Below are 17,779 nucleotides of genomic sequence, written 5' to 3'. Positions count from 1 at the left end.
GACTTTTGTTTAGGCATGGAACATTGTTGAAACAGTTTAATATTCGTTAGAAATAATATTAAACATCAGAGATCTCAATCACCATTTAACAAAGTTCGATCACAACGTTTTTCTGAATTTCAGTCTCACAATGTCAATGAGGTGAGTGGCTATAGACCGCACACATTAATTGCATGTTTGCTACCAACTAGCAATTTTGTTCGGGAGTTTGTTAAGGTACGTCAATTCTCCAAGTGGGGCAATTTCAGACCACAACATGCAAGAGTGACAAACCATCATTAAGTGTTGTCGACGTTATGAATACTAGAACGCTACTGTATTTAATTTTGCATTAAGTATTCTATTAGCTCCAAGTAAATTATGTTTTCTCTAACTCTTTATAGGATTTTTTCTACCCTTTTGCCTTGAGCCTCTGTTTCATAATCGCATTTTCTAATCGAAGCATATATACACTAGTACAAAAACATGTTTGCACGACGCAGCAAGTTTCGTCGCACAAAGTATGTTTGCGCGACGCTAAACAGAAAACGTCGCGCAAACATACTTTGCGCAACGACACTTTGCGCGACGAAGACTGGCGTTGCGCAAAATAGTTTTGCGCGACAATGGTGCACCTACGTTGTGCAAAACAGCTTTGAGTGACACCAGTCTTTGTCGAGCAAGATTTTGGCACCAAACCAAGATGCTTTACGGCTTTTTTCCTAACTTTGTGCAACGCAGGTGCACCTACGTTGCGCAAAGTTATTTTGTGTGACGCAGGCATACCTACGTCGCACAAAGTGTGTGTGTGTGTGTGTGTGTTTTTATTTTTTTTATTTTTTTTTAACCCTTTTGCTTTTCTTTTGGGGTTCTTGCATTGCCTTTTTCTTTTGTGGTATCTACTTGTGTAAATGTTTTAAATTGACGATCGAATTAGTTTATTGTATTCATATTGGGTTAAAGAGTGTAGATGTGAAAAATAATCAAAATCAGAGTTAAAATAACCGTTAAATCGTGATTTTTCGTTTATAACTGTCGAAAAGGTTTGTCTCGTTTCTTAATATCTAAATGTTTGTTTTTTGCGATTTTTAGCGTATGCGATCTCGAAGCATATATAAACAAATTTGACGGTTTGATTGTTGAAACTAGTTTCGTACAATGCATATCGCATCAAAACAATATATTCACTAACACTTGGAGTTTATTTATACTTTCATTAAGTATAACATAAGATTTTGTGGTATCCAATAGTATAAATATTGTAAATTGAAGATCGAATTAGTTCATTGTATTCATATAGGATCAAGGAGTGTAGCTGTAAAAAATCATCAAAATCGAAGTTAAAATTACTGGTAAATCGTGATTTTTCGTTTATAACCATCGAAAAGGTTTGTCCCATTACATAATCTTTGAATGTTTGGTTTTTGCGATTTTTGGTGTATGCGATCTCGAAGCATATATAAACAAGTTTGACGGTTGGATCGTTGAAACTAGTTTCGTATAATGCGTATCACATCAAAACAATAGATTCACGAAGACTTGGAGTTTATATATACTTTCATTAAGTATAACATAAGATTTTGTGGTATCCAATAGTGTAAATTGACGATCGAATTAGTTCATTGTATTCAAATAGGATCAAGGGGTGTAGCTGTAAAAATACCATCAAAATCGGAGTTAAAACTACCGTTAAATCGTGATTTTTCGTTTGTAACCGTCGAAAAGTTTTGTCTTGTTACTTGATCTCTGAATGTTTGTTTGTTGTGATTTTTGGTGTATGCGATCTCGAATTATGTACAAACAAGTTTGACAGTTGGATCGTCTAAACTAGTTTCGTACAATGCATATCCCATCAAAACAATAGATTCACTAACACTTGGAGTTTATTTATATCATTAAGTATAACATAAGATTTTGTGGTATCCACCAGTGTAAATGTTTTAAATCGATGATCAAATTAGTTCATAAGAAAAAAAAAAAAAAAAAAAAACTTTGCATGACGTAGGTCTTCATCACACAAAGCTGTTTTGCGCGACGCAGTTATACCTACAATCACGCAAAGTGTTTTTGTTTTGTTTTTTTTTTTTTGTTTTTTTTTTTTTTTTACTTTTTTGCTTTTCTTTTGGGGTTCTTGCATTGCCTTTTTCTTTTGTGGTATCCACTTGTGTAAATGTTTTAAATTGACAATCGAATTAGTTCATTGTATTCATATTGCGTTAAGGATTGTAGCTGTAAAAAATCATCAAAATCGGAGTTTATTTATACTTTCATTAAGTATAACATAAGATTTTGTGGTATCCACTTGTGTAAATGTTTTAAATCGATGATCGAATTAGTTTAAGCAAAAGGGTTAAAAATAATAATAATAAAATTTATAATAAATTAAAAAAAAAATTTACTTTTCTTTTGGGGTTTTTGCATTGCCTTTTTCTTTTGTTGTATCCACTTGTGTAAATGTTTTAAATTGACGATCGAATTAGTTCATTGTATTCATATAAGATCAAGGAGTGTAGTTGTAAAAAATCATCAAAATCAGAGTTAAAATAACCGTTAAATCGTGATTTTTTGTTTATTGCCGTCGAAAAGTTTTGTCCTGTTGCTTGATATCTGAATGTTTATTTTTGGTGTATGCGATCTCCAAGTATATACAAACAAGTTTGATGGTTAGATTGTTGAAACTAGTTTCGTACAATGCGTTTCCCATCAAAACGATAAATTCATTAACATTTCGAGTTTATTTATACTTTCATTAAGTATAACATAAGATTTTGTTGTATCCACTTGTGTAAATATTTTAAATTGATGATTGAATTAGTTCATTGTATTCAAATAGGATCAAGGAGTGTAGCTATAAAAAATCATCAAAATCAAAGTTAAAACTACCGTTAAATCGTGATTTTTCATTTATAACCGTCAAAAAGTTTTGTCCCGTTACTTGATTTCTGAATGTTTGTTTGTTACGATTTTTGGCGTATGCGATCTTGAATTATGTACAAACAAGTTTGACGGTTGGATCATCTAAACTAGTTTCGTACAATGCATATCCCATCAAAACAATAGATTTACTAACACTTGGAGTTTATTTATACTTTCATTAAGTATAACATAAGATTTTGTGGTATTCACTTGTGTAAATGTTTTAAATCGATGGTCGAATTAGTTCATAAGCAAAAGGGTTTCAAAAAAAAAAAAATAATAATAAAAAAACACTTTGCACGACGTAGGTCTTCATCGCGCAAAGCTGTTTTGCGCGACGCAGGCATACCTACATCGTGCAAAGTGTTTTTTATTTTTATTTTTATTTTTTACCCTTTTGCTTTTCTTTTGGGGTTCGCATTGCCTTTTTCTTTTGGATATCCACTTGTGTAAATGTTTCAAAATTGACAATCAAATTAGTTCATGTTATTCATATTGGGTTAAGGAGTGTAGATGTAAAAAATCATCAAAATCGGAGCTCAAATAACCGTTAAATCGTGATTTTTCGTTTATAACTGTTGAAAAGGTTTGTCCCATTACTTGATATCTAAATGTTTGTTTTGCGATTTTTTGGCGTATGCGATCTCGAAGCATATACAAACAAGTTTGACTGTTGGATCGTTGAAATTAGTTCTGTACAATGCGTATCCCATCAAAATAATAGGTTCACTAAGACTTTGAGTTTATTTATACTTTCATTAAGCATAACATAAGATTTTGTGATATCCACTTGTGTGAATATTTTAAATTGACGATCGAATTAGTTCATTGTATTCATATAAGATCAAGGAGTGTAGCTGTAAAAAATCATCAAAATCGGAGTTAAAATAACGTTAAATCGTGATTTTTCGTTTATAGCCGTAAAAAAGGTTTGTCCCGTTACTTGATATATGAATGTTTCTTTTTTGCGATTTTTGGCGTATGCGATCTCGAAGTATATACAAACAAGTTTGACGGTTGGATCGCTGAAACTAGTTTCATACAATGCATATCCCATCAAAACAATAGATTCACTAAGACTTTGAGTTTATTTATACTTTCATTAAGTATAACATAAGATTTTGTGATATCCACTAGTGTAAATATTTTAAATTGACGATCGAATTAGTTCATTGTATTCATATAGGATCAAGGAGTGTAGCTGTAAAAAATCATCAAAATCGGAGTTAAAATAACGTTAAATCGTGATTTTTCGTTTATAGCCGTAAAAAAAGTTTGTCCCGTTACTTGATATATGAATGTTTCTTTTTTGCGATTTTTGGCGTATGCGATCTCGAAGTATATACAAACAAGTTTGACGGTTGGATCGCTGAAACTAGTTTCATACAATGCATATCCCATCAAAACAATAGATTCACTAAGACTTTGAGTTTATTTATACTTTCATTAAGTATAACATAAGATTTTGTGATATCCACTAGTGTAAATATTTTAAATTGACGATCGAATTAGTTCATTGTATTCATATAGGATCAAGGAGTGTAGCTGTAAAAAATCATCAAAATCGGAGTTAAAATAACATTAAATCGTGATTTTTCGTTTATAGCCGTAAAAAAGGTTTGTCCCGTTACTTGATATATGAATGTTTCTTTTTTGCGATTTTTGGCGTATGCGATCTCGAAGTATATACAAACAAGTTTGACGGTTGGATCGCTGAAACTAGTTTCATACAATGCATATCCTATCAAAACGATAGATTCACTAACACTTAAGAGTTTATTTATACTTTCATTAAGTATAACATAAGATTTTGTGGTATCCACTTGTGCAACTATTTTAAATTGACGATCGAATTAGTTCATTGTATTGATATAAGATCCAGGAGCGTAGTTGTAAAAAAATCATAAAAATCTGAGTTAATACTACCGTTAAATCGTGCTTTTTCGTTTATAACCGTCAAAAAGTTTTATCTCGTTATTTGATCTCTGCATGTTTGTTTTTTGCGATTTCTGGCATATGTGATCTTGAAACATATACAAACAAGTTTGACGGTTGAATCTTTGACACTAGTTTGGTACAATGCTTTTCCCATCAAGTTCAATGGTATATGTATTTGAATTTGAAAGGAGTAAAGTTACATTTTCAATAATTTTTATAATAATTTAAAAAAAAAAAAAAATACCTTGCGCGATGACCACCTTAAGGCGTCGCACAAAACCACTTTGCGCGATGTCAAATTGTATACCTACGTTGTGGTAGTTGTGATAATTTTGGCAGTACAATAGTGAAAAATTGGCCTTTTTTTTTCAATTTTCCGAGTTTGGCAACCTTGAACCCCATAGATCTCTCTCTTCCCTCTCGCTCTTTCTTTCCCGTAGACCTCTCTCTCCTTTTCACAACCTTGAAACCCAAATCTTGAACCCATACCTGTCTTTCATCTTCATAATCTCAAATCCAACCACCACCACTACTATGTCAGTTGTCTCTCTCCCTCTCGTTCTAAACGAAGGGCAACCACACGAATCTCGAAGCTGACGCGAATCAAGTCCCAAAATCAAGGTAAGGGTTTCTAATTTTCGATGGGTTTTTGTTATTTAGGGTTTAGGGTCAACTTGCATGTTGATTTCAAAGTACTTTATCGAAATCTCCAGATAAAATTAGATGTTGGTTCTGATTTGATAGGGTTTCGGATTAGTGAGGGTTTGAGGTTATGTGGGTTTCGAATTAAGGTGGGTGCAACCATGTTGGTTTCTGTTTGTTCCCAAAGTAGTATACAGTTGCAACATGGTGTGCTATGGTGTTAGTTTGATACACTTAAATCTGATAATAGTAATGTTGAGCGCTCTGGAGTAGCTCAAGGGTTGAGCAAGGTCAGGTTTACTCTTGAAAATAAGAAATTATTTATTTATTTATTTTTAAACTTCTATTGCATCTCATATTAATTGTTAATTTGTAGGGGTATGATATCCACACATCCCATTTTACTTCTCACGCATCTTTCTAATTTTTGACTGTCGGATCAGATGAATTAAAGAAGATCAACGGACAGAAATTAACAAGGGATGTGTGAGAAGTAATTTGGGTTGTGTGGATAGCATACCCCAATTTGTAAACGGAAATTGAATTTCATGCTTGAAAAGCTGGGAACATGGTCATATGCATATATGGTAACTTAAATGTATCTTTTTGTATATTGTACTTGGTAACTTGAATATACATTGATTTCCTTTCACTCCATTCCCACTACGTTTAGATCAGCTTTCATTGATAATGTTAATAATTACAAGCCAATTATTTATGCTGTGAATTATAATGTCATAAGTTTAGATCAGAATGTTGAAGTCGCTACAGGCATTTGGATTGCCTTACATGACCCGGAAAAGGTTTGGTGTACCAATTATTTTTCTGAAGTGTAGTGTCTATACTTTGACTAATGGATAAGGGTCCCATCTTATGGTTTAAGATGGAGATTTATCTGTGTTTTAGACTTAGTTTACAGTTATAAACTTTTGTCCGTTGCTAATGTAATATATTCTATTGCCATGAAAATATGTTTCTAGTCTCATGTGTTTTCTTTATGCTTTTGTTCAGGCCGTTGCAGAAGCAGCAGAGGATTTATGGGATCGGTATGAGACTTTGGGACAGACTATTCAGGCCTTTTCCAAGCACTTTTGCATATCAATTATAATGTCCTTTTTGCTGCTGCGGAGTGCGGAGGCATTGGCTGCTGCTTTGGATGAATGTCCCGATTCTATACAGGTTTGTCTGACTTTAACTATCAAACCTGCATTGACCTTGTTATACCCGTCTCACAAGTAGTAATGTTACAATAATTATTGTTATGCAGGAGTCTCTTTCTACTTTATTTTCTCTGTATATCCGTGATGCTGGTTTGACTAAGGAGAATGTTGATACCGGTTGGCTGGGTCGACAAGGGGTAGCCTTGGCATTACATTCTTCTGCTGATGTACTCGGAACAATAGACGTTCCTGTTGTTATGACATTTCTTATTTCAAGAGCACTGGTAAGATTTACATCCCCTTTGTTTCGAAAGCATGAAGTGTGCATTCAATTGGAAAGAGATATTGTATAGTCCTTGTCAGAAAGGAGAAGTGTTGACTCTAACCACTTTGTCAATGTCTCTCAATATGCAGGCTGATCCTAATGCCGATGTTAGGGGAAGAATGATCAATGCTGGTATTATGATTATTGATAAGCATGGCAGGGATAATGTTTCCTTGCTATTTCCCATCTTTGAGAACTACTTGAACAAAAAGGTAATCCTATTCTTTTCTCTGTACATGGATGATGAACCAGCCTTGTTTTTTCCCATCAAGAAATTGTCTTATGACATTGTTTATGTTGATAGATACAATATTGACGTTAAGAGGAAAGCTAATCCTATTCTTTTCTCTGTACAAGGATGATGAACCAGCTCTTGTCTCGAGGCTTTTGAATGAACTGATGAAGAGTGACAAATATGGGGAACACCGTGGAGCTGCTTTCGGGCTTGCTGGAGTGGTCAAGGGATTCGGTATTTCTTGCTTGAAGAAATATGGGATTGTAGCTCAACTACAAGAAGGACTTGTAGATCGGTTGGATTTCTAACCCGGTTTAAGAAGTTGACCGGAATTTCTGTATATGTTGTTGGCAATTATATTTTGTGAGATTTATTATGTTTCTAAACATAAGAATTCCAGAAAATACAGGTCAGGACTGATTAGTCATTAAATGATTGATCATTGTGTTGTTGGACCACACTTAAGTTAGTGTATTCTGTGGGGACAAATAATTGTTAATTCTGAGGTTGTGGAGTTTTCTTTCCTCTTCTCGTTGGTTATGAATCTTATGTTGCAACTTCTAGAATAGAAGTGTCTTGCGACTCGAGTCATTTATTGTTGCAAGATCCCTTGATCACTCAATGCTTCTGTTTCTTATGCATTTTATTGTTGCTATTCATTTTTGTATTTCCTTTCCATTGAATTCAGCAAAATGTGGTGAAGGTGCTTTACTCGGATTTGAGTGTCTCTGTGAATCACTCGGAAGACTATTTGAGCCGAAAGTGATCGGTTATGTACAAACAAGTTCTCTATATGGACTTAATATTCACCTGAACTCTCACTCTAACCGTCCTCCTCTCATCTTTTTGATGCAGGTATGTAATTAAAATGTTGCCACTACTGTTGGTTTCATTCTCTGATCAAGTTGTTGCAGTTCGTGAAGGTGCCGAGTGTGCAGCTCGTGCAGTGATGTCTCAACTTAGTGCTCAAGGAGTTAAACTGGTTCTTCCATCTCTTTTGAAGGTAATTACCTTATACCTTACCCATTTATTTATAAACTTGTTTGGAAGTTCCTTAATCATCAAGTTTGTCATTTTAGTCTCTGACAAAGATGTATAAATACATTATTTTGATAGGGTCTTGAAGATAAAGCTTGGCGAACAAAGCAAAGTAGTGTCCAACTGCTTGGGGCTATGGCCTATTGTGCTCCTCAACCGCTGTCTCAGTGTCTCCCTAAGATTGTTCCAAAATTGACTGAGGTTTGTCTTTATATGGAGTCATGGACATGAGTTTATGTAGCACTTTTAAAATATGCATATTGTTGTCTTATGCTTTATTGCACTTGCAGGTTTTAAAAGATACACATCCTAAAGTACTTTGAGCTTGCACTTCCTGATATTATCCGAAACTGTTCTCAAAAAAAAGCATCTGTCCGTGATGGATATTTAACATTATTTAAGGTGAAGCTACTGCAAGTATTTGTTTTACCTGCTCTGTTTAATGGTCCCCTTTGTTTGGAAATTGGTTGTAGTATTTACCAAGGTCATTGGGCGTCCAATTCCAGAACTATTTACAGCAGGTGCTGCCTGCTATTTTAGATGGTAAGTACAGTTTGTGGATGGTAGTCTGTAAAATATGGTATCATGTATCACTGTAGGACTTTGGTGCACTATTTAAATTTAATGGGAGCTTATACTCTTACAGGTCGTGCTGATGAAAATGAGTCTACGTGAGGCAGCTCTAGGTGCAGGGCATATTCTGGTTAAGCATTACGCAACAACGTAAGCACTGCCCTGGTTGATCATTGTGATGTCTCTCGAATGAATTGTTTGTTGGAGCTGGAGCCTTCTGATCACGCTTCCTCGTCCTCCAAAGTCGAGCACATTAGGGCCCAGGACGAGAAGATGAGTATGATTGTACGGGCCTTAACAATGTCCGGCCTCCAAATCCCGATGCCAGCATCTAATCTTGCTCCACCTTTGACTTCCTAGCCACTTCGTCCAACCGATACCCAGTAGCATGATGTATTAAACCTAGAAGACTTGTAGTTTTTTCTTTTTTGTTCGGACATCTTGTATGTTTTCATATATTTTATAATTAAATACTTTTTCTTGGTTTATTAATTATTGTTTAGAATTTAATTACAATATTTATTAATTAGGGTTTGCACGACGAAGAGTGACCTACATTGCACAAAGTGGTTTTGCGCAATGTAGGACCTACGTCGCGCGAAGTGGTACTTTGCTCGACGTAGGTCAATTCTTCGTCGCGCAAACCCTACTGTCACTGCCTTGACGGTGGATGCGCGATGAAAGTTCGTTGGGCTAATTTTTGTGCAACGTTTTTTTGACTTTACGCGACAAAGGACCTGCGTCGCGCAAAGTCTTTTTTGTACTAGTGGTAGGTCTTTATTCACATGTCCAAACCACCTTAATAGATTTTCTTTCATCTTATCTTCAATTGCGGCCACTCTTACTTTACCTCGGATATTCTCATTATTAATCTTGTCCTTTCTCGTTCACACATCCAACAAAGCATTCTCATCTCTGCTACAATCATTTTTCTATGTGTTGAAGCTTGACCGCCTAATATTCTATGTCGTAAAGCATTGCTGACCTTATTGTCGTCCTATAAAATTTTCCCTAGTATTAGTGACATATGACAGTCGCATAACATACTGGATGCACTCTTCAACTTCATCCATCTACCTTGTATTCTATGATTGAGATATTCATCCAATTCTCCGTTCTTTTCAGACATTGATAAAATTTGAGTTTTAACAATTGTACTTATAAACCACTTCTCATTCGTAGGCGTCCACATGAACTAATTTTGTGGCATTAATAAAATGTGTGTGGTAGTGATCTACAATGAAAAATCAACTATCATGTGTGTGTGACGAAGTTAAATAACAAGCAAAATTAATAACTCATCGTATGTTTGTTGTAAACAGGGATGTAATTGACCACTTTAGCTGGAGCAAATATGTTCCTAAATGCACTTGAGTTTTGAATCCACTCATTGTTGTTTAGATTGGTTGAAAGCAGAATATCACTTTTGAAATCTTAAAGTAACCTTGTTTGGGCCCGAAATATTATTGTTGGGCCGAGCAGCAGGATGTGCTGGGCCCAAGGTGATGACAAATACTATGGGCCGAATAATGAAACCTGGGCCAGCTGGCAGGGTCGGCCAGATCCTATCATAAGTAGTCCAGATGAATAGGAAAGGTCGAGGAAATCCTGGTGCGACCAGGATTCTCGACCAGCAAGGAATAAAGCCCCAAAAGGGAGGAAAATTCAGAATCCCAGTAGGAGTTGGATTGTCCGAGTTAGAGGTGAAATAGGACAAGGACTCCCAATCCGAATCAGAACGCGAATTGATCTCAAGGAATAGGGTGCTATAAATACAAGAAATCACGTAATAGAAAACCCCTTCAACTCAGCACACAATTGCCCAGCGCAAAACCTCTCAAACACCTTGAGATTTTTCCTTTTCTTTTCCTGCCGACACACCTTCAGTTTGGATAAACAACACTGTGGAAGCACCCGGCGAGCACCTTCAGTTTGGATAAACAGCACTGCTGCCGCAGAATCAGCCGACCGAGAAACACCTTCAGTTTGGATAAACAGCACTGTGTCGAGGTCGACCGATTATCTATCTAAGTCTCGGCCAAGAAGGGTTTTCGGACCTTTGTTGGTAGAGGTCATCTCATTAGCCTTTCCGGCCTAGTGAGGTGTTACGAATTGCATTGCTCGGCGCGTTGGACGTCGAGTGATTTTATGATTGGATACTCGCAAGTAAGTTTCAGGGTTCGGCATTCCGACGGCCGAACTACGTTGACCATCAAGACATATATCACATTTGAGTACCTGTGCCCATATAGTTTGGTCTCGATTCGGCGTGCTTATACTTTTATGAATATAATCACAGTGACCGAATCAGGCTCCGACGATTTGTGAACTCCGTAGAATTAGTAGCCTTGTCTTCAGGCTATAGAACCCAGAGACCGAGAGCGTTCCTTCCTCGGTCGCAATCGCAAGATATAGAAGTCAACAGCGCGCCCAACGCGACATCATCAAATTTTACTCCTCGGCCGAGCTCGGCCGACGAGTTGGCACGCCCCGCATTCAACCGAATGACGTAGTTAGCTCATTAGTTACTCGGTCTGCGCGCTACGTAGGTTTTGTAATTTTTAGAGTCAACAAACCTATAAATCATTTAAGAGCATCTCTAAAGGATATGTTAAATGTAAAACATCAAAATGATATTGTAAGCACAAATTTTCCTGAAACAAGAATACATGTACAAAATAATATTTTGTATTAATTAATGATTTTGGGGTTACAATCTCTTTGTAATTTGATCATCTGATTCGATCTCCGTAAGGTGTTGATTTGTGGATGTGCGATTGATCCAAAGGCCGTCGAGGCTTGATCTTGGATGAACGGTTTGAAGTTTCTTCAAGGGCCGTTGAGGCTTGATCTTGAAGGTTGAGGGAAGTTTCTTCAAGGGCTTAATCTTGAAGAACGATTGGGTGTGTGGATTTGTTGAGGTTGTTGATCCAAAGGGCCGTTGGGGCTTGATTTTAGGATGAACGGATGATGAACGATGAACATTTTCTTCAAGGGCCGTCGGGGCTTGATCTTAAGTTGGTGGAAGTTCTTCAAGGGGGCTTTTGGGCTTGATCTTGAATAATGGTTGTGTGGATTTCTTCAAGGGCTTTTGGGTTTGATCTTGAAAGTTGATGGATGAGCAGATCTTCAAGGGCTTTTGGGCTTAATCTTGAAGAACGATTGAATGTGTGGATTTGTTGAGGTTTTTGATCCAAATGGCCGTTAGGGCTTGATCTTTGGATGAACGGATGATGAACGATGAACACTTTCTTCAAGGGCCGTCGGGGCTTAATCTTGAGTTCGTGGAAGTTCTTCAAGGGCCGTTGGGGCTTGATCTTGAAGGAGACTTTGACGAAGAACGAAGCATGCTTTCTTGATCTTTCGGGATTTGCTTGAGAGCTTTAGAGTTTCAAGGCTTCAAGGTTTTGGTGTAATGTAAATTCCTATCCTTTTTCTCTTGATGGAGAAGCCTATTTATAGGCTTTGAGAGTGAATCACCACCATCCATTTTTTTGGTGAAGTGAGTGGATGTTGTAGGTGAAATAAATGGAGTTGGTAGGTGAAGTAAGTGTGTGAGGTTGGTGAAGTAAGTGGAAGTTGTAGGTGAAATGAGTGTGTGATGTAGGTGAAATAAGTGTGTGAGGTTGGTGAAGTAAGTGAAAGTTGTAGGTGAAATGAGTGTGTGATGTAGGTGAAACGAATAAAGGTTGTAATTTTAATACATTGGTCAACATTTATTTCACTGAAATTTCAATGTCTACAGATATTTGATGACTTTATGTAGCAATTTGACATTTTGCATAAAATTTTTCTCCACCCGATATGTTAAATAAAAATGTAATTCTATAATTCCTTTATCTATTTGTGGGATCCAATTATTGAGACAACCAATCAAATACTTGGAACACACAACATCATTTCTTATGAATTTCATCCCATCTATTAAACAATTATTATATAAATTTGATAGCAGCTATCAAATTTGACAGCAGAAGGCTTTGCCTTCAATTGCCTCAGCTCAAAGTAAGAAAGTGAAGGCATGGCTGGAGAAAGTCTGTCATTTTTTATCATCTTATGTCTATGTGGCAATTTTGACATCTCTTTTAACAATGCTCTAATTTTTGCTAACTCTCGATATTTTGATCAACTATAACGTTAACGGACAATAAGACTATATACATTTGACTAGGGACCTTCAAAGTTTCAAAGAACTTATGATTCAAATGTTAAAAATACATGCCTATGCAACCATAGTGTATTACCATGGCAATTGTAGCAATCAAATTCAATCATATAAACTCAAGTAAATACCATTTGCCTTTCACATATACATTAAGCTGAATCAATTAAGATCAATTTGAACTTATTGACACGAAATAATATGGAGCACATGTACTCCCCTTATGCACCAAACTCTTAATTCTCTCCTCGCGGTTTAGATTAGTTGACAATAGAATATCGTTTTTGAAGAACATGACAAAGAAAACACTCAATTTATGTTTGCTACAAGCCTTCAACATGTATTACTTGGGCCATGAAGACTCCTTTTGTTCAATCCAATGGGCAATATCCAGCTTACAAATCAATCCAAAAAACCCAACCCTAACCCAAATTCCAGCCCAATGGGCTTAAGCCCAAGAAGCCCATTTCTCAACTGGGGATTCTAAAGTTGTGATCTTCATACAGGTGCTTAAACCCCATCCCCTCCGAACCAGCTAGTCACGTGTCTCGTTTTAACGTTCTCATGTCGTGGGAGATTATGCATAACGCAATTGGCTCATTCGCTTATCGTTTTAGAATATATAAAAACCCAAACTCGTTAACGAGTTCTTACATGTACTTTACTAGCATCTCTAAGTTTTTCTCGTTAATCGAACATCAAAATATAAAGCATTAACAACAAATAGAACATCTTAGTTGTATTTAACTAGCATTTCTAAATTGTTCTGTGGGCTTGCCCATAAATTAGCCGAGTTTGCCGTTTTTATTGACTATGAGTTTGTATGGTTAGAGGACCCTCCTAAGTTCATTTAAAACCTCCTCTACGAAAATTTGTCGTAATTTCATTTGAAGTTAATAAAATATCCAGCTTCCATCAAATAAAACAAAACAATAAATAGAACATTGAGAAAGGAGATTGAAAATTAAAGCATTAAAAAAAATATAAAGCATTAATAAATAATTATTATGTATTAATTTTCACGAACATTTTCACGTAGGGGTGAAATTTATTGCCAAATTATCGTGTCAACTGTATTATATTGATTTTGTATCAGTTGGTAATGGCACGGTATTATACCAAACTGAATTTTTTTGGTATGGCATTGCTATTTGATATCATTACTAATGGTTACCATACCGTACCGAAAAATATAAATATATATTGTACAATTTATATATATAAATAACTATATAATATTTCAATAATTTTAGTAAAAACCCATCATTGCCTCTCATTCCTTCGACACTTTCTCTCTTCAACACTCTCTCATACTCTATAGGGATTGGTGTTGGTGTGCTTGCTACCTATGGTTTCTTACGGCAGGAATTCTATTTGGGTTCTCTAAATTTGGCAACAATATATGAGATAAAGTCATAAAAATAGAAAAAGCAAACGTTTGGACCTTGGCTTCGGTTGAAAAAAAAATAAAATTAAAAAAAATCATATTTTGGCCCATAACAAAGTAACAATTATTATTATTATACGGTATACTATGTCAACCGAACTATTTAACATAACGACATTGGATACACCGAAAGTTTAGCACAGTAATAGTACTAAAGTTTGCTATAACAAAAATTTGGTATGGTAATTGGTACATAGGTTTTGGTAGAGTAACCGTAACTGAAACCACCCCTATTTCCGAGGTAAGCCAAAGAGTGAAAATTGAACAATACTTGGCTACTCAAAGATGAGTAGAAACTCCTACTCAAAATTTGTGCTTATGATCATAACCGTTCATACTATAAATCGCACTGTAAAGATCACCTTTACAAAAAATAAATTAAAACCAATGTCATTTAGTCAATCTATTGTAGCAAATGCATAAATGGTTCGTAATGCTTTTACCAATACCATTCATTTATTTTTAAAAAGTTTAATGACTAAACGACCTTAGTTTTAATTAATTTTTTGTAGAGATGATCTTTATAGGATTATTTATAATATGAATAGTTCTGATTATAAACAGGAAGTTCTATAAATTGATAGTGAACAATTTTGAGAAATTTTAAGGAAAAGTTCCAATTCATCTTTGAGTACCAAGTCTTGTTGTGAAAATTAAAGCGGATAGTAGTCCGTCCAACGACAATTGGGTAGCTGACGTCACTGCCGGCAGATTGAACGGCCAGATTTCCATATCCTTCTCACTCCGATCTTTTCCATCGTCTGTCGATCATTACCCGCATCGACAGCTCCTACTTCCAATCTCTCTCTCCACCACCTCCGGACCCGAACCCGTCCCTCATGAACCGCCGAACCCGTACCCACGCCCCGGCTGGCCGCGAGGACTGTTGGAACGAAGCTGACACGGAGGCACTAATAACGGCCTGGGGCGACCGTTACCTCCATTTAAACCACGGCATCCTCCGTCAGAAAGAGTGGAAGGAGGTGGCTGACGCCGTTAATTCCACTCAAAATGGCGGCGTCAAGCCGTCCAAGACAGACGTCCAGTGCAGGAACCGCATCGACACGTTGAAGAAAAAGTACAAGCTGGAGAAGTCGAAGTCCGGCCCGTCCAAGTGGCCCTTCTACCGCCGCCTCCACTCCCTTATCTGCTCAACTCCCTCAAACGCCGCCGTATCTATCGAATCAAAACCCCCAATCCTCGCTCTCACTGGCAAATCCCCCGACCCAAGTCCGTATCCCCTCGAAGGGTCTCGCCGCGACGACGGTGGTGATGAGGCGGCGGGGTTATCGGTTGGAGCGGTGTGCAGGGAATTGGCGAGGGCAATTTCGAGATTTGGGGAAATGTACGAGAGGATTGAGAATTCGAAGCGGAAGCAGATGATGGAGCTGGAGAAGCAGAGAATGGAGTTCGACAAGGAGCTCGAGTTGCAGAGGTTGAATATGTTCATGGATGTTCAGGTGGATCTCGGGAAGAAGATGAAGCTCCCCACGTACTCACATTCTTCAGGTCCCGCCATTGCTGAGAGCTTCATGAGTAGTTTCTTGGTTATATTTGACCGTTAAGAATTACTGCAATGTAAACAATTATAATACCTTTTGATAACTATTCTGTCTTTCGAATTTTAGATTCTCGATTTCTTCTATTTGCTTGATAATTATTTTGTTTTTCGAATTTTAGATTCTCGGATTCTCGATTTCTTCTATTTGCTTGATAGGCCTCTGGTTATGTTCTAATGAGATTCTCGGTTTCTTCTAGTTGCTTGACATGCAACTGAGACGTCAAAGCGGCGGTGTCCCAAAATAATGTGTGATTATTTGTACATGAGAAGTTGTTTTGCTTGACATTGTGTTTCTGATTTCAGTAGAGTAATATTATTTGTCAATAATCACATAATCCCTCCTTCCCAATTTTTTATTTTGATCAGAAATTAAGTCCACACATTTCAAATTACCAACAAAGAGAGAGAAAGAGAGAGAAATTTAGGGAGAGAGAGAGAGAGAGAGAGAGCATGAATTCACAGTATATATGAAGAATAGTTAAAATCACTAGCTTGTCCATGCTGGCTGATCAAATCAGATGAATTCTGGCTGAAATTGTTACTATTTAATCCACTCCAAGCAGGAAATCCACTGAAAGTAGCCTCATCTAACATGGCACAACAAGAAGAAGAGCACGACGACAACGAGGGCGAATTCTTCGGAGCATAGCAAGCGAGACGAGCTCGAGCAACAGCCAGATCATGCTGCAACTGAATCATCTTCCTTTGCAACATCGATATGGCGCCAATGCAGCCGTAAACGGGGTCTCTCAGCCTCGCTTCTGCCTCGTAGGCCAGCGAATTCACCGTGTCCTCGCGCTGATCCTCGGGGACTTCGGTTAGGATCTTGCTCACATTGCTCGCCCCGAACACTTTGTGAACTTGGGCGAATTTTTTGGCATCGTCGGAGTGGAAATAGGGTGCGAAAATGCAGGTGGGACTGCATCTTCTCTTCAGTGTCTTGCAAGCTGCGCAAGAGGAGCTTGAACGGGGCTCATGACTTCCCTTCATGGCTTCACCAATTAAAAATTCAACTTTAATTCCTCTAATGAGTTATCTCCTTTCCATCACATGCATATATATAGCCTTATACATATATAATAAAATATAAATGGTTAGTTTTTACCAAAAAAAAAATAATTATAAATGGTTAGTTCAGGAAATGATGAACAAAATTTAGTGACATGTTATTTATATATTTTTAACAAGGGGCATATCTCATGTATGGTAATTAGACTGCCTATTATGTGGCTTAGACGAACTCACCCTTTCCCTAGTGTAAAAATATTGATGTACTAAAAAAAATAAAAATAAAACAAAAAACAAAAAACAAAACAAAACAAACAAACAAACAAGGAGTGGATTTGTGACACTATGTTTTTTTACGTATGTTTTTGTGGAGCCCATTCTGCAATTATTTTAACGATCCGAATTATCTATTATTTAGAACATCATTCGTAAATTATCCTTCCAAAAAATTAGACAAATTCAAATCATTAAGACATTCATTTGTAGTAAAGAAAATAAACGAATATGGTTCTATAAAGAAACTCTAAACTCTTAATCAAACGATCATATGATTTCAGATTTTGATGATTTTTGGTAGACATGATATTGCGGTAAGATTGAAAACATAGACGGTTCGGATCGTTGAAATACATTACGGAATGAGTCCCAAATAAAACGTATATCAAATGTTGTGCAAAAAATAATGTCACAAGTCAATCCCTTTTTAATAATACTAATCCATGTCCGTATTTTATAAATAATGGACGTCAAGCACAAAGAATCTACGTTTAGAGGATATTCAAAATTCAAAATTAT

General features: G+C 36.5%; 3 protein-coding genes across 4 annotated transcripts; 2 read left to right on the top strand and 1 right to left on the bottom strand.

The window, feature by feature from the left end:
- The first annotated feature begins 5,225 nt into the window (after positions 1 to 5,225).
- On the top strand, positions 5,226 to 9,298 carry LOC103958634 (protein ILITYHIA-like). 2 transcript variants are annotated; one of them, XM_048565627.1, is made up of 10 exons: positions 5,226 to 5,454; positions 5,919 to 6,062; positions 6,487 to 6,654; positions 6,743 to 6,919; positions 7,050 to 7,172; positions 7,318 to 7,490; positions 8,051 to 8,198; positions 8,312 to 8,434; positions 8,524 to 8,776; positions 8,880 to 9,298. In XM_048565627.1, the coding sequence occupies exons 2-9, from the start codon at positions 6,024 to 6,026 to the stop codon at positions 8,554 to 8,556; spliced, it is 984 nt and encodes a 327-aa protein (XP_048421584.1). In that variant the 5' UTR covers positions 5,226 to 5,454; positions 5,919 to 6,023; the 3' UTR covers positions 8,557 to 8,776; positions 8,880 to 9,298. The 2 variants fall into 2 exon arrangements, with proteins under 2 accessions (XP_048421584.1, XP_048421585.1); XM_048565628.1 differs by lacking the exon at positions 5,919 to 6,062.
- Positions 9,299 to 15,067: 5,769 nt separating this feature from the next.
- On the top strand, positions 15,068 to 16,060 carry LOC103958633 (trihelix transcription factor ASIL1). Its single transcript, XM_009370924.3, has one exon. It carries the CDS (start codon positions 15,255 to 15,257, stop codon positions 15,978 to 15,980), a length of 726 nt encoding a protein of 241 aa, XP_009369199.2. The 5' UTR covers positions 15,068 to 15,254; the 3' UTR covers positions 15,981 to 16,060.
- A 219-nt stretch (positions 16,061 to 16,279) lies between these two features.
- LOC103958631 (LOB domain-containing protein 21) lies at positions 16,280 to 17,025 on the bottom strand. The gene has a single exon (XM_009370921.2). The coding sequence runs from the start codon at positions 16,964 to 16,966 to the stop codon at positions 16,433 to 16,435; it is 534 nt and encodes a 177-aa protein (XP_009369196.2). The 5' UTR covers positions 16,967 to 17,025; the 3' UTR covers positions 16,280 to 16,432.
- Positions 17,026 to 17,779: the final 754 nt, after the last annotated feature.

The sequence above is a fragment of a genome, unplaced genomic scaffold (assembly GCF_019419815.1).
Source record: "Pyrus x bretschneideri cultivar Hongxiangsu unplaced genomic scaffold, Pyrus_bretschneideri_v1 Contig4, whole genome shotgun sequence".
Classification (NCBI taxonomy): Eukaryota; Viridiplantae; Streptophyta; class Magnoliopsida; order Rosales; family Rosaceae; genus Pyrus; species Pyrus x bretschneideri.
The sequence above is the reverse complement of the archived record's forward strand: the minus strand, read 5'-3'. Positions and strand labels throughout refer to the sequence as shown.

Excerpts from the sequence above, each read along its gene's own strand:
- LOC103958634 (XM_048565627.1), top strand. The coding sequence starts at position 6,024 with ATGCTTGAAAAGCTGGGAACATGGTCATATGCATATATG. Across the intron at positions 6,063-6,486 it reads CATGGTCATATGCATATATG|GCCGTTGCAGAAGCAGCAGA; the intron begins GTAACTTAAATG and ends GCTTTTGTTCAG. Across the intron at positions 6,655-6,742 it reads AATGTCCCGATTCTATACAG|GAGTCTCTTTCTACTTTATT; the intron begins GTTTGTCTGACT and ends ATTGTTATGCAG.
- LOC103958633 (XM_009370924.3), top strand. The coding sequence starts at position 15,255 with ATGAACCGCCGAACCCGTACCCACGCCCCGGCTGGCCGCGAGGACTGT.
- LOC103958631 (XM_009370921.2), bottom strand. The coding sequence starts at position 16,966 with ATGAAGGGAAGTCATGAGCCCCGTTCAAGCTCCTCTTGCGCAGCTTGC.